At 29.6% G+C, this 14834-nt stretch overlaps 1 protein-coding gene across 1 annotated transcript in view; it reads right to left on the minus strand.

The window, feature by feature from the left end:
• The window catches only part of LOC121123165 (potassium voltage-gated channel subfamily KQT member 1), a 135020-nt gene that overhangs the window by 28655 nt on the left and 91531 nt on the right, over positions 1-14834 (minus strand). The window contains exon 4 of the mRNA XM_071890285.1: positions 4831-5008. Coding sequence (XP_071746386.1) covers positions 4831-5008 — 178 coding nt within the window. The remainder of the gene's footprint in view (positions 1-4830; positions 5009-14834) is intronic.

Genomic DNA, 14834 nt, shown 5'->3' on the forward strand with positions numbered 1-14834 from the left:
TTTTAAATAACAGAACCTATTCATTTTGACTGAGAAAATTTGTTGTAGTTTGAAGATGATCATGCGCAACGTTCTTGGAAATAAATTGCGTATACGCAAATGATGGGTGGGTATCTCCCCTTTAGTCTAAAAAAGTGTAGACAATAGCTTTTTGGCTTCTATGACTAGGAGACGGGATTTTTTGAAGTGCACGAGGAGAAGTTGATAATACTGAATTAAGACCATTGTTAATATAATCTGTATATTATATGAGTAGAAAGCAAATTACTGCTATAAAGTGGAGAAGCTTTTACATTTAAACTAGCAATAGTACATAGATAATATTATAGTGATATTGAAATTTATTTTCTTATGCATTTTTAAATCAATTGACACGCAAGATAGGCAAGGATTTTTCTTTTTAGAGCGAGATGTTAACACACTCATTACTAATTAAACAATGAACAAAAAAAGGAAGAAAGCTACTAAATAATACTAGTTTAATGACGTTATAGTGCACTGGACCCTAATTCTGGACTACCCCCTCTACATGTGAGATGAAAACATGGCACAGCTTTATGTAAAAGTGTCAAAAAAGGAGAAAACGATTTGTTTCTAATAATAAATTTCCCAACTTTTTATCCAATAAATTAAAAAAATACTAACTTCCGGACAATATTGTACATAATTTTTAACTTAATTTGAATGATCTTGTAATAAAAAATAATATATCATAATAACATTACATATGATAAAATTTGGCTTGAAGGATGAGTAAAAATGTATGAGGTAGTTCAATAAATTAAAAACCCGTCTATACAAAGCTCAACATTAACAATCCTTCCATTTCAACTTCAGTCTAAACAAAAAACTCTTCTTGTTATTTTTCTTATTAAAAAAAAAACCCCCATTAAAAATCAAGTTTTATGGCTTATTTATTATTTAGAAGGATATTTTTATATTAATTAACCAAACTTTCCGCCATTTAGAGTGAATTAATTAAATCATATCCGAACTAGAAATTAAAGAACAATAAGAGAAAAATAGTAAATTAAAGTCTTCTAAATTTTAGTAAAAATAATTATATATTCATTTCTTGTTTTCATCTCACAAAGATAAAACTTAATTGAGTATAATAATAATATAAAAATCGAAGAACGGATCTTTGTTTCTGACTTTTACATACTACTCGTGAGAGGAATGGGTACGAAAATATAATACTAATTATTTATGAATTGCATATATTTTCATTCATTTAATAATAATAATAAAAATTTGCATGCAAATCGATAAATTAGAAAAGGAAAAAATAAATCAGCCACACATAGCCACTGCTAATTCAAGAACAGTGTGTAACAATTAAACATTACGACTATTCATCAGAAACAGTCACATACTTAATAATATAAAACCTAACAATCAATACATTGGTCTCCCTTGATAAAAGCGTTCATACCTCCGGGCAATTGTTTTTAAGGTAGTTCTATATTTAGTTGAATCTGACAATTTATATTTGACAATGTCAATAGCATGGTCCCAGGAATCACCACCCATCCTTGGTATTTTGAATGCAAAAGTACCATATCTTGCTGCAGAGGACATAACTATTTCTCTTAGGTTTTCTCTAAGAATTGTTTCTCTGGATACTAATTTATTGCCAATAAGGACTTTTCCACTCAAAAGAGCGAAATTTATTGCCCAATTTTCTTCACTTTTTTGTCTTTGCCTTGTAGGCAAGCCAGACAAAATTGTTGCCTTTCAGGTCTTAATGTTTTCTCCCTTCCATATTTAGAAAAAAATTCAACTAAAAAAGATTCCAAAGGGCTCTCGACAAACGCATGCAATGTAGTATTAAAACAAATTAAGTAATTTTTTTGCTTCAACAATTCCACACATTATCGTGTTACCCAGACTTTGGTCAATTCAATTTTCTTACAAAATTTTTACATATATTGTTCGATATATCAGCACATGAAGGCGAAATCCTCATCTTTAAGTTCCAGGGCCCTGGATGAAAATGATGTCTTGCAGATTTTGTAAGTGGAAACCAATATTTTCCATTATTTAACATGGAGTTTGTCGTGAGGTTCAGTTCATGAACAGTAATTATATTATCAGTTATTGCTTTCATTTTTAAGTCTTTAGGAGTTTCTGTTCAATTGAAAAAATATCTCTTGCATGTATTTTGTCGTTTCAGTGTAACCCACTGTTGACGTAAAATCAAAGACAGGATCTCCGTACCATATAGTTTATCGAGCGAGTAAGTTTATGTGAGTATTTTTGTGGATTCTTTCTGGATCATAGAGATGGGAGCATCGTTAGGAGAAGTGTGTAGAGTCACAAGAGACTATGTTAAAAAAATATAAATTCTATTTTTTTTTTCTCACAAAAACACTCATATCAACTCACTCAAACGACTGTCACATAATAACAGGTTGTCCAAAAAAGGCTAAAACTTTGGTGAGTAACTGTCAACAGATGCTAGATAGATGTGACTAGCTTTTATAGAAACATTTCTTATCACACTCGTGTGTATGTATAAATGTTGACAGCTCAATAATTCAGGGACGTATTTCGGTCAATTATAGACTTTGTATTCAAATTTGTACGATCAGTTAAGATATCAAATAATTGTATCTATAGTAGTTTTGAAACTTTATTTGATTTAAGATACTAATATTGGCCCTGATAGGGTCCCTTTCAAATAAAATCCACCAATTTCTCATTCTTTTATTATTATGATTAATTTTGTCTAATTCAAGTGCAATTTGTAAGATACCCAAAGGGTAAATAACAATAGTTTTTCGACATAAATGGACGATAACTTGCCAAAGAATACCAAAGTAATTCACATTCAATTTTGAAACATATTTTGAGCTTTTTTTTGTGTGTTGACTGGACATATACATGTTTCGTATTTATGATGTCAAAGAATTACTTCATTTTATTACCACAAAAAAGGTATATTCCATCAAATAAAGATTCAAAAAGCAAGCAAGAATGATTTTTATAATTAAATGGTTCTTATTCACCCTCCGGGTGGCCCTCAAATAGAAATTAAATTAACTAAATTGGATCTTCACAATAAATAATTATATATTGTAGATTTGATTTGATATTGGGTTGTATCTATAGATGAAGTAAAAAAAATCGACTTTCTCTTATTCTTGATTTTTGCCAACATTATTTTATGGTGACGTACTACATACGTTAGAGTAATTATAAAGGACCAGAAGATTTTTCTTTATTTTGACAAAAAATGTAAAATTAGACAAGATACGAAGATTAATCGATTTCAATTAAATTTTTAGAATTCACCGTTAGATGTCAGGAGTAAAAAGAGAAAGTCCTTCTATACACGTAGCGACCTCTATATATAATAATAAAATTTATAACTTATAGCATAGCAATTTTATGTCAATAAAAGGAAAAAGTGTTATCACGCACGATTATTTTCCCCCATCTGTTCATTTATCTATTAATACTTTTTAATATATTTATCAACATTAATATCATGAATTTGAACTAAATGTTGCTATGGACTAAAGCATGTATTCGTGTAGATTACGTAAAAATGAATAATATCAATAATGAAGTAGTGAGAACCTTATCTTTATTTTATCACGCAGCCTTTCATCAGAAGAGACACAGAAAAAATGAGTCAAATCAGTTCATAGCAAACAGGGAAGTATTATTCAAAGTTGCTCAGAATTGTTCAGAGCTAAAAGGACCAAATCTCACTCAACCAATCAACGTTAAAACATTGAATAGGGCTTTGTACTTTCACATTTAACTATTTACCTTGAGCCATTTTGCCTCAAAGATATTTCACTTCATTGTTTATTTTTAGTTAACGTTGTTGCTTATTTTGAATATTTGAACCAAAATATGTCAGGTTCATTATAATAAAACGCATTAACTGTTAGTTTTCTGTTAGGGATTATGTTCTTGCCTCATGGATTATACTTTGTATAATCCATGAGTATTTTCCAGTTTGAATAATCCATCATATTTTATGGTAATGAATAATGGGGAAATGATAAACACTTCTTCAATTCGAATCCTTGTGTTGTTTTATTTTTCTTATTATTATTGAACTAATTTTACTAAATATTTTGGCTCTGGTTCAAACTCTTTCTGTAGTTTGATTTCTATAGTATGTATACATTGAAATTTGGAAAGAGTGTTCCATAATTTTTTGTCATAAAAACACCAAGTGAAGTAACCATATTTTACTGTAGAAATACATTTTAGTATATGAATATTTAATAACACCCTGATTCATTCAAATTATTTAAATTGAAATATTAGACGAGTGTTGAATATTTTTCTCAGTTTTACATGTTTATCATACTCACAATCTATGTGCAATTACTTAGCATTACAAGAACTAATTAGATAAATAAATTATTTTCGTTGAACGGAAGTGAGATATTTTGAGAAGAGTTGAATCGATCTCAGAAATAAGATTCTAAACGGGCTTCTTCTCTTTTGACAGTTCCTCATTTCAGGGGGGAAAAATATAGAAAAATACTTTATAAATTTAGAAATTGAGTCCATCCTAATTGTGACCCAAAATGATTTTTTGTAATTCTGTAGAGACAAGTACTTTGTCAAAAATCTTCTGAGAGGAGTCATATTTTTTTATTTTCCCAGAAGGAACTATTTATGGACATAATTAAAGAAAATATCTTTAAAATAAGACACTTAAATAACCACCAATTAATTACAAGGACTTTCCTCTCCCTTCTCTCCTCCCTTTATGAAGAAAAAGTTAGGAGATACAGTGAAGATCTTCTTGCAACAGATGGACGGATATTTGTAAGATAAAAAAATATATATACAACTTACACAGAAAAATGATAAATGAAGCATTTCCATCCTGTGGGCCTTTCGAGGAAGTTATAGGTATGTCCTTGGAAAGAGTTTTTCATACCCTTTTTACAGTGATCTCTTGGATCGAACAAAGGTCTATTGAGAATGATTTTACTGTTGCTATGATCTGTGCTGTTTTGAGATGGTTTTGGTCCTGGAAAAAAAAATTAAATACTTTATACTTAATACTTTAAATACATTACTTTATTAATATTATTTTATTTTTATTCCCTATTTCTAGCGTTATCATATAAGCAAGCTAGACTAATTTTTCTTAAATTGAGTGAGAATTGTATTTGTATTCTTCTACAAATTATCATCAATTTATATCAATTAACTATTCTTATCAACCCTTTGAGTCTCTTATAAATTGCACTTAAACAATATACAATTCATCGTCACAATAAAAAAAAAGATGGTATAATGATTTTTTAACACATATTTTCTTAAATTGATCTATTTAATAATTTGTATTTTATAATATTAAATGTAATAAACATCTTGTTGAAGGAAAAAAAAACCCCGAGAAATGGACACAATTTCTGTTAAAAAACGGTTCATCTCGGGGGTAATATAAGTTTCTTCACTCAAATAAGGTTTCTAAAATATAACTGAAATTCTGAGGTATCTTAACACATCCTACAAATTTGAATAAAAGACTATAATTAACTTAAATAAGTCTATGAAATATTGGCTTGTAGTTATACATATATAAAGTAAAATAATAAATTGTGATTATGTCCTTTACATGATTTTTGTTCAAGATTGATTTTATGTTGTATATTTATATTTTTATGAACCATGATTAACTTATTACATTTTTTATAGGATAATACATAAAATTCCTTTTGGTCTTTTCAATGTAGACATAAAACTTATAGCAGATTTTTGGATATCCATTTATTTAAATGCATCTTAATGTTCATTTTTCTCATAACCTACTTTTATTTTTATTTTTGCATAAATTAAAAAACCACAAATAAAAGATGGGCAAAATATTTTATAATTAAATTACGTCAATTTCCTTTCCCTATTTTTCATTTTTTCTAAAGAGAAAATTATGGGACTATTTATAGAAATATGTTAATAATACTAATTCGTAAGCAATATATTTACTGTTTTATTTTACTTATATGATTTTCTTCTGCCTGTCAGCATAAAAGGAAACTAGACCCATTTTTCATATTTGGGTGTGTTACAAATTGCAATTAAAATAGCCAAAATTATTTGTCACAGTAAAAAAGTCAGAATATAAAACTTTCTTTATTTAATGATTTGTATTAAATGATATTAAATGGAAGAAAGATCCTGCTGAAGCGAAAAAATAATGAGGAATTGATAGATTCAATTTGAAAATGGCCATATCGGTGCTAATATAAGTCTCTTAAATCAAATTAAGGTTTTAAACTATATATATATTATTTTTTTTGGGGTATTTTATCTCATCTCAGATGTTTGAATAATCAGACTATAATTGACTCAAATAAGTCTATGAAGTATTGGGCTATTCTGTTTTTGCTTTTGACCTTTTATTTCATATACTCTTTCTTATGTGCTTAAATCCGTATATCTTGAAGTTGTATGACCTCTAACCATTAACTTTTAAAACAATGATATTATTCACCAAGTCAGAGGGGGAAACTAGAATTGGAATTAAAGTCCATATTTTGCTGATTTACGACTGGACTTGAACTCATAATTAAAGACTACTCCCAATCTCCTTGTTTAGCTACACTTGCTAAAAGTATTTGGCTAATTTACACCTATAGATCTAAAGAAATCACCATTCCAGTTGAGCTAGAAGAAATGATTGTGCGTTTCATGAACTCCATAGACTAATGAATTTCCTTTTTATACCATTTTACTTGTGTCATTGAACAAAACATTGAATTTTTTGTTCAATGACAAATTTTACAAATAATTAATTTTATAAGAGGATGTTTTTTTTAAAAATTATAATTAAATTTTTTTGAAAGAGACTAAATTTGAACGAATATAAATTCCTTGTAAAGTAGGGAAATTGATTTGTTTATTATTTTTATACATGACAAATTTTACAAATAGTCAATTTTAGAAGAGACAAAAACTTTGTTTTTAAATTTTAGAATTAATATTTTTGGACGAATAACCATTTTTTTTAATCTAGGGAAATTGATGTTTATTTTTTTCTAACATTATGAGATTATAAATTTTTTAGACAAGAGGAAATATTTTTACTGTCATTACTATAAAAATTATGTAAAGGTGTTAGGGGACCAACACCCCCTATGGTTCTGGGGCCACTGGTTGCGACTCGAATTGGTCCTAAAGCTAGTATATACTGATCTCAAGAAATGCTTTAACACTATAAATCATAATTATGGATATGAAATGAACTAAAAAAAAATGAGGACTCAATCTGGAAAGTATTCAATGACTGTGACTTGTGAGCAAAGACTAGATACTCTACTTGAACTTGCAGTACAGGGTCTTTTCCCCACCTTTGCAACAAGAGTTGTATAATTTTAGTATCTTCTTTTATTTCGTCACACTTTATGTGTTACTTCTAAACTCCAAACTAGGTGCTTCTAGAGAGCTGAAATTCTGTATGGATGAATGTAATTACTCAAATATGATTATATGAGTAGTTTGAATCATTAAAAAGTGCAATACTCTTTGTAGTTGCAATCTGAATATGGTTTTTTTATTATTCAGTTAAAACACAGTTATAATAATTATGAAATTCTTCAAGAGAGAACATCAATGCATGAAGTAACCAATTGTGTGTAATGTGTACGCACATTAAAGGAGGGAGTGTAACACTGAGGATTTGTTGGTGAATTACATATAAGTGTATGTCCTAATTAGACTCGGAGTAGAATTAGGATCGACATCGCAATAATTTTTGCCTATATTTCTTTGCTTGATACGGAGTGGAAGCTGCTTGAGTGGTAACCTAATGATGCGTCATGATAAATAAATTACTATCCCTCCAAATATAACAAGTCTAATAGGCATATCTTTCATCTTAATGATAACAAAAATAAAAAAAATTAACTTCATAAAATACAAATCACTTAACATATCTGACAAAGAATAAAATAGACAAGACAAAACGGCACAAAAAATCTTTCCTTTTTTTTTCATTCACTTCTTTCTCCAGCCACACTTTTTATAATTTAAAGTTTAATCATACAAAAATCTTTATATTTTTAATCTATAACTTAATCAATATGTATTTGAGCAACTAGTTGTAATAGGGTATGCCCATAAAAAAAACCTAATATATGATGTCTTGGGTATCCTAATGATCGATGTTGTCCCCATGGAAGGCATTGCACCCATTGCTGATGTATTCCTCAGACATGGCATCCCAGTGCTGGTTGACGCTGTTCTTGAGGGTGCTGATATTTGAGGGATGGACAGTGCTGGATTTGGACTCAACATGCACCCAACAAGTAAAGTAACATGGGTTGGCATCTGGTGAGGGGGCGGGGGCAACTTTTCTTTGGCCAGAAAGGTAAGTTGTCCTCCAACCACTTCTGAGTCTTTTTGAACATTCATGTCCGGGTAGTTGGTATGGACCCATGCTAACAATGAAATCTCCGTTGGTTTCTTGCCAGTGTCCAAAAGTGCATGGACTGAAACTCGTTGCTCATGTTCAGATGACATCTTCTCGGCTTCTAAGATACTTAGGAAGATCTATATTTTTTTGTTTTTTTTAGTATGTGATCGGAACAATCTTAAAGCATTCACAAAAACCTTGATTTATTTAGCAAAAACGGAAGTGTAAATATTTTTTCGCCAAAGGCAGTACTTTTTCTTTTTAATACAAATAAATATGTATATTTCATACCTTTAATGGTAATGAACATTAAATATTACACCACAATTATTACTATTTTACGAATGATTTCAATTAATCTAAAATAAATAATAATAATGAAAAAAACCTTCTTTTAGGGCTTAAACAGTTAGTTACAATAAAATAAAATCAACTATCTGGTTCCACAACTCCAAAATACACATTTTTCGTCTCCTTCTCTCCTCAAAGAGGATCACAAACAAGAAAATCTCCCATTAAAAATTATCAGAAATAGAGAAGAAGACGAAACAAACAACGCTCCTTGGATAGACACTCATGGTATATGTCAACATTTTCATTAAAAAAATGTGGTGTGCCTCCATCTGAGAAGGAGTTCATGATATTAATTAAGGTGGCATCGAGCTCCGAATTCCGAGTGGAATAACTCAATTCATATTCTTCACTCCAATGAGCACTTATTGGACCTTAGAAACTGATTATACTTAATTGAAATTAAGCACAAAACTTAAAAGAGATTGTGTTTGATAAATTTATCTTCCCGTAAAACCCACTTGATAACTACAACTCTAATACTTAAAGACCGAGATAACGAACATTGTTGGTGAAATTTCCTGTTACATCTGCTTGACTAAATTACTTTCTGTATATTCCTCTACCTTAAGAGCCCTAGAAGGTTTGAACCCGTTGCCACTAACCAATCTGTTTTTCTGTTACTGACTTGAAAATTGTTTTGTAAAATTTTTTCAAAATGTATGGACTATCGCGTTTATTTTCGATTTCTTTTATCTTTCCAAAATTTTGTAGAATTCTAATATAGACAGATTTTTTTTACTCAAATGATATTGTTATATTTTGAGGTATGTGACAATTTTTGACCATTGATCAGCAAGCCTTATAATAAAAAAAGTTTGAAAAAAAATATATAAATAAATAACACACACAAAAAAAAAATCCATTGTGTTGACAACCATTTTTATAGATGATTTAGTTTATTAACGAAAAAAAAAAAAAATAATAATAATCAATGAGAATGTTTAATAACAAGTTGTTCTATTTTAATGAAGTTGAGCTTAATGAGCCTTAAAATATAAATTGTATCTTTTTTTTTTTGGAAAAAAAAAGAGTATAATCAACGTCTAGATTCGTTTACCTAATCAGTAGTTACATATGTAGTACTGTTTTGGATTGTTCATAAATGTATAAATAATAGATATTAATAAAGCAATATTTGTCTGTTTGATTATCTGAGGAGGTTTCGTGATTAAGTATATCTCAGTGCGTCATATTAATAAAGACAGGGTATATAAAAATAATGAATGTGACTTAAGATGAGGTTTTGCAATAAGCATGTGTAGCTTAAGCTCAATGGGACATATTACACACAAAAAAAAAAAAAAAAAAATCTTGGAAAAAAATTCAAAAATGCATAGCTATTCACAAAAAATTAATTTTTTTAGACAAAAACTTTAAAAGTTAAATTTTTAAATAGGAAATTTCAAAGATTAAATATTACGATAAAAAATTTCAAAAATCTTCGATATTGACTGAAAATTAATTTTTTGGAAAAAAATTTCAAAAATCCACAGCTGCTTACCACAAAAAATAATACAAATATTAAACCTTTCTGCAACAAAAACAAAAAAACTAACGGCTATCCACAAAAAATTAAATATTTTGGAAATAGTTTTAAATATTACAATTTTTGAAATTTTTTCAAAAATTCATAGCTATTCACAAAAATTAAATTTTTAGAATGTAAATTCGAATATTAAATTTTTTACGCTGCTGGTTTATGTGCCCGAATGACGAAAAAAAATTCCAGTAGAAAGGAAAAATTCCTTAATTTGGGAGGGAGACTACAGCTCCTCCAGCCCATTCCCTGTGGACGCCCCTCGAAGAAAAAATTTCAAATTTGAGTAACTACGTGTGATTGCGCTCATGAAAAATGTAAAGTATCACATTGTTTGAAAAATACTTACATTCATAAGGCAAAGTTTGTATGTACAGGGTGGACAAGGTAAATCCAGAATAACTTTAACGGCTAATTATGAGACTTGTATAAGGGATAGAAAGATTATTTTTCATACATTTGATAAAATGTTTATTCATAATGAAAGCCTTCGTTCTCGATAACGATATTTACACGTCTGAATACGAGGTATGTCTTTGCTACCTCATGCAGATCCATGTCCTTCATTGTGTTGACGATGGGGGCATTCAAGGCCTCAACTGAGGTATGTTTATTCTTGCAAGCAATCCTTTCTACCCTTCCCAACAGGTAAAAATCATAATGATTGAGATCTGGGCTGTTGGCTGGCCAATGAAGTGGAGGTCAAAAATCCACTTTTTTTTTCCAAAGAACTATTGAACAATCTTGGCCTTATGAGCAGGTCTAGTCTTGCTAGAATGTATATGGCTTCTCATCAGTGACGTCATTCATCCATGGATAGACCATGTGCTTGAGAGTGTCCTTGCAGACCCCTTGGTAACCTACTGGTCCTTTTGGAAGAAGTGGGGGACAGAACTAGTCCGTCTGTGCTGATGATCACCAGGACCATAACCGAAACCGGATTCTTTGTTTTCATGACTGGTTGGACCTCATCAGGGTCCAGAAAGTTCAATCTATCGTTTTTACGTTTATCCTTGACATCAATGGGTAAGAGTTTCTCGTCAGAAAAAAAAACTGCACCTAACCAAGTTTTTTCTTCATTTGGTTAATAAGAATCTTGCCTTTGTTAATTATTTTTGCTTTATTCTGCTCTTTGGCTTTGACCCTAGACAAGAAACACAGGTCAATCCTGATGACATTTTTGATGGCCCCTTCGCTCACGTTGCAGTCCATGGCCAGCCTAGCAATGGGTGTTTTTAGATGAGGTCAATTGATCGTTTCAACCCAGCTATGAGCCTTTTTGTCTTAATTTGATCAGATCATGTTGAATGAGCGGCTCTCTCAGTCTTTCCCTCCTTATCAAAGCCCTTAATCATGTCATAAACTGTTGATTTCGGATATTTGAAGCAGGAAATTATCTCCTGTACAGAGTGTATATTCTAATTAAATATGTCCACTATGATTTGAGTTGAATAATATGTTATCTTAACGTGTGCGAGATTTGTTTAAAGTTGGCAATCTGAAGAGTGTTTTTTTAAGCTGTTATCATTATTTTTTCATCCTATAAGGGATAATTTCTTAGTATAATGTTATCACTAGTGCATGTACCCATGAATGACGTTGAGTTACACTAACAATTCATTGCAGAGTTATAAGTGGAAGTCCTTGTTGGACTCAGAGAAGAATTGATGATCGACATTGGCCCTATATAATTGCTCGATACGGAGTGGAATTTTTATTTATTTCCTTCTTGTCAAGCGTGAGTCTGCTTCTGAAAAACGGAATTGGTATGTTTGTCGACGCTTAATATATTTGGAAATCCAAAGGAAGAAGTTGCAAAGTGTTAAATCGCAAGATCTCGGTGGCCAATTGCAATCACCTCTTCGAGAGATAACACGGTCTCGAAACTTTTCCAATAAAAGAAGGATGGTTTCGTTGCTTGTGTGGTACGTAGCACCATTTTGTTGGAATTAAACTTTGTCCACATCAATACCATCCAATTCCGGCCATAAAAAATAATTTATCATCTCACGATAGTGCAATCTATTCACCATAACTGTTGCTCCAGCCTCCGAGATCTTTTGATTTAACACCTTGCGACTTGTTCCTTTGGGGCCACGTGAAAGATCAGGTCTACACCAACAGCCTATCGTCGATTCAAGACCTCAAAGATGGAATTCTTGAAGCTATTGAGGGCATACAACAATTTCACAAAATGGATACGTTAATTGAAATTAAAAATATTTATTTGAAGTGTACAAAAAAATATACACTTAATTTTGGGCAAAATCTTTCTAAATTGCTTTTGTGTTGACGAACCAAATATAAACATATAATATGCATATATATATATAGTTGATCCATCACTTCATATTCATTAGTAAGCAAAGGGTATTTGCTAATGAGGGAAGTCCCTATTTGGGCAAACATAAATAAGTAGATTTCTTTTTTGAAATAATGATTTAATGTCAAGTGTTTAAAGAGCCGTAGATATGGGTTTGAAAATATTTTATTTATTTAAATCTTTTTTCTTTTTTTTTGGTAAATATTTTTAGCTCTTGAAATATATAATATAATAAGATAAAATATTCTTTTTAAAGATATTTTTTCCTGTCTTTTGATATCTACATATAGAGGAGATGAAAGAACAGAATCCTAAAAATAAACTGAAAAGATACCCATAATGTATTAACACCAAAAGCTATTGATAAATATAAATATTGTATCATGAGCTTAAAAGATTACAATTTAATTAAGATTATATGCTTCTTTTTGATGGGTTCTTGTAGTTTATGCCTTGGTTTGTTTGTATGTTTACTTTTTTTATTGTTGTTACTAATGTTCTCACAATGATGAAGTTAGTATTAGTATAACGTACTTATTTGACTAAAAATGCCTAAGGAAAATTGTAAATAGGACATTTCACATACCCCTACAGCAGGGTTTTACATTAACAATTGTTCGGCCGTCCAAGACAGGCAAATTGTTACAGACGAAATACGTACAAGGGATGGTAATTCATGCAAATTCACTTTGTTTTTACGTAACGTAATTATATTATCGTATAATTATAGAATTCTACATTACTTTAACAAATGTACATCTACAACCATTATTTCCTCCTTATAATTCCGCAAATAATAAAACTAGTTAACCCCACATTGATAGTTTTTCTGCATTATAACTTCTTCTGAAGCACTATTTACATCAAACTTTTCAACCAATAGGAGAGGTAAAAATATTAATTTAAAGCCCTGCCCTCCGGGGGAGTCTGCAGAACTTTTGTTTTGGTGTAAGGCAAAGGACTACATTATAAATTTGAAGGCCTTTTAAAAACAATTTTGATTCTTAACTTTGTTTTATTATGTACAATTGTAGGTATATTTGGTTCTTTTGTAAGGCATCAAGGGAAACGGGTAGGCATTTTTAATTTAAATGTGAGCATAAAACAAATGTCTGGAATAATTTTTCATTGAATTTTCAAACAACATTAAATAATATAGACTTTATATATTTTTTATTGGCTTTGATCAAAAATACATTTATGTTATTCATGTTATTATGTTATTTATGTTCAGAGTATTTAATACAAATTCAAATCCACTATAATAATTTTGCCCAAATTAATATATGTATAAAAATATTTATACATCATGTGACTTGCATTTTTTTTTTTTTTTGCTTAGCTTTAAGTGTAAGCTTACCTCATCATTCTATATAATGAGTGAAACAATCAATTGAAATGTAGTCGTACTTTGGTACAAAAAAAAGGACAATTCTTTAGATTATAAATTTGGATGGTTATGTTATTATAACAGCCGGTTATAATATATATTTAATATAGAACCGTTTTAAAAATTTTAGTACCCCGTTAGTACTATGGTTAAGAATGGGATTTTCCTAGCAAAAAACAAAAAACAAAAAAAACTAATTTGTTAATAAAAAAGGAAAACTGTTTATATTACTCCGTGTTTTTAATTTTTAATTTTTTAAATTGTTTACATTCTTTGAAATTATGAAAGAATAGTTCCCACTTACCTTTGATGTAATTTAAAAAAAAAAATGCATTATAAAAATATTATATAATATTGTGATATTCTTTTCCCTGAGCTTATTTTTTTTTTTTTTAATATAAAAGATTCTCCTCTCTATAGAATAATACATTTAATTCCCCCATAATCAAGTAAAATGCAGAGGACGTTAACAAAAATCTTAACTATGTCTCACTTTCGTCTTTTTCTCGCGCTCTTCAAAATCCCTTTCATAACTAAAGTACTGATATACCGAACAACACCAGTTGCTATTTTACAAGTCAAAAATATCAAAATCTTTTAGGTTGTATACATCTTATTATAGTAGTGTACTTGATGCACTTATTTGTAGTTTTTGTGGTTTTTTTAATAATAATCAAATCGGGTTCTATAAAACTTTACATTCATCTGAATGAACCATTAATGTTTGTCATACATATATAATTAGATTTAGAACACTAATGAAAATGTTATAAAAAGTAAAAAAAAGAAGTTATTCATAAAAAATTATTTGTAATTTCATACTTGTACTAGA

Source organism: Lepeophtheirus salmonis, chromosome 8 (genome assembly GCF_016086655.4).
Source record: "Lepeophtheirus salmonis chromosome 8, UVic_Lsal_1.4, whole genome shotgun sequence".
NCBI lineage: Eukaryota > Metazoa > Arthropoda > Copepoda > Siphonostomatoida > Caligidae > Lepeophtheirus > Lepeophtheirus salmonis.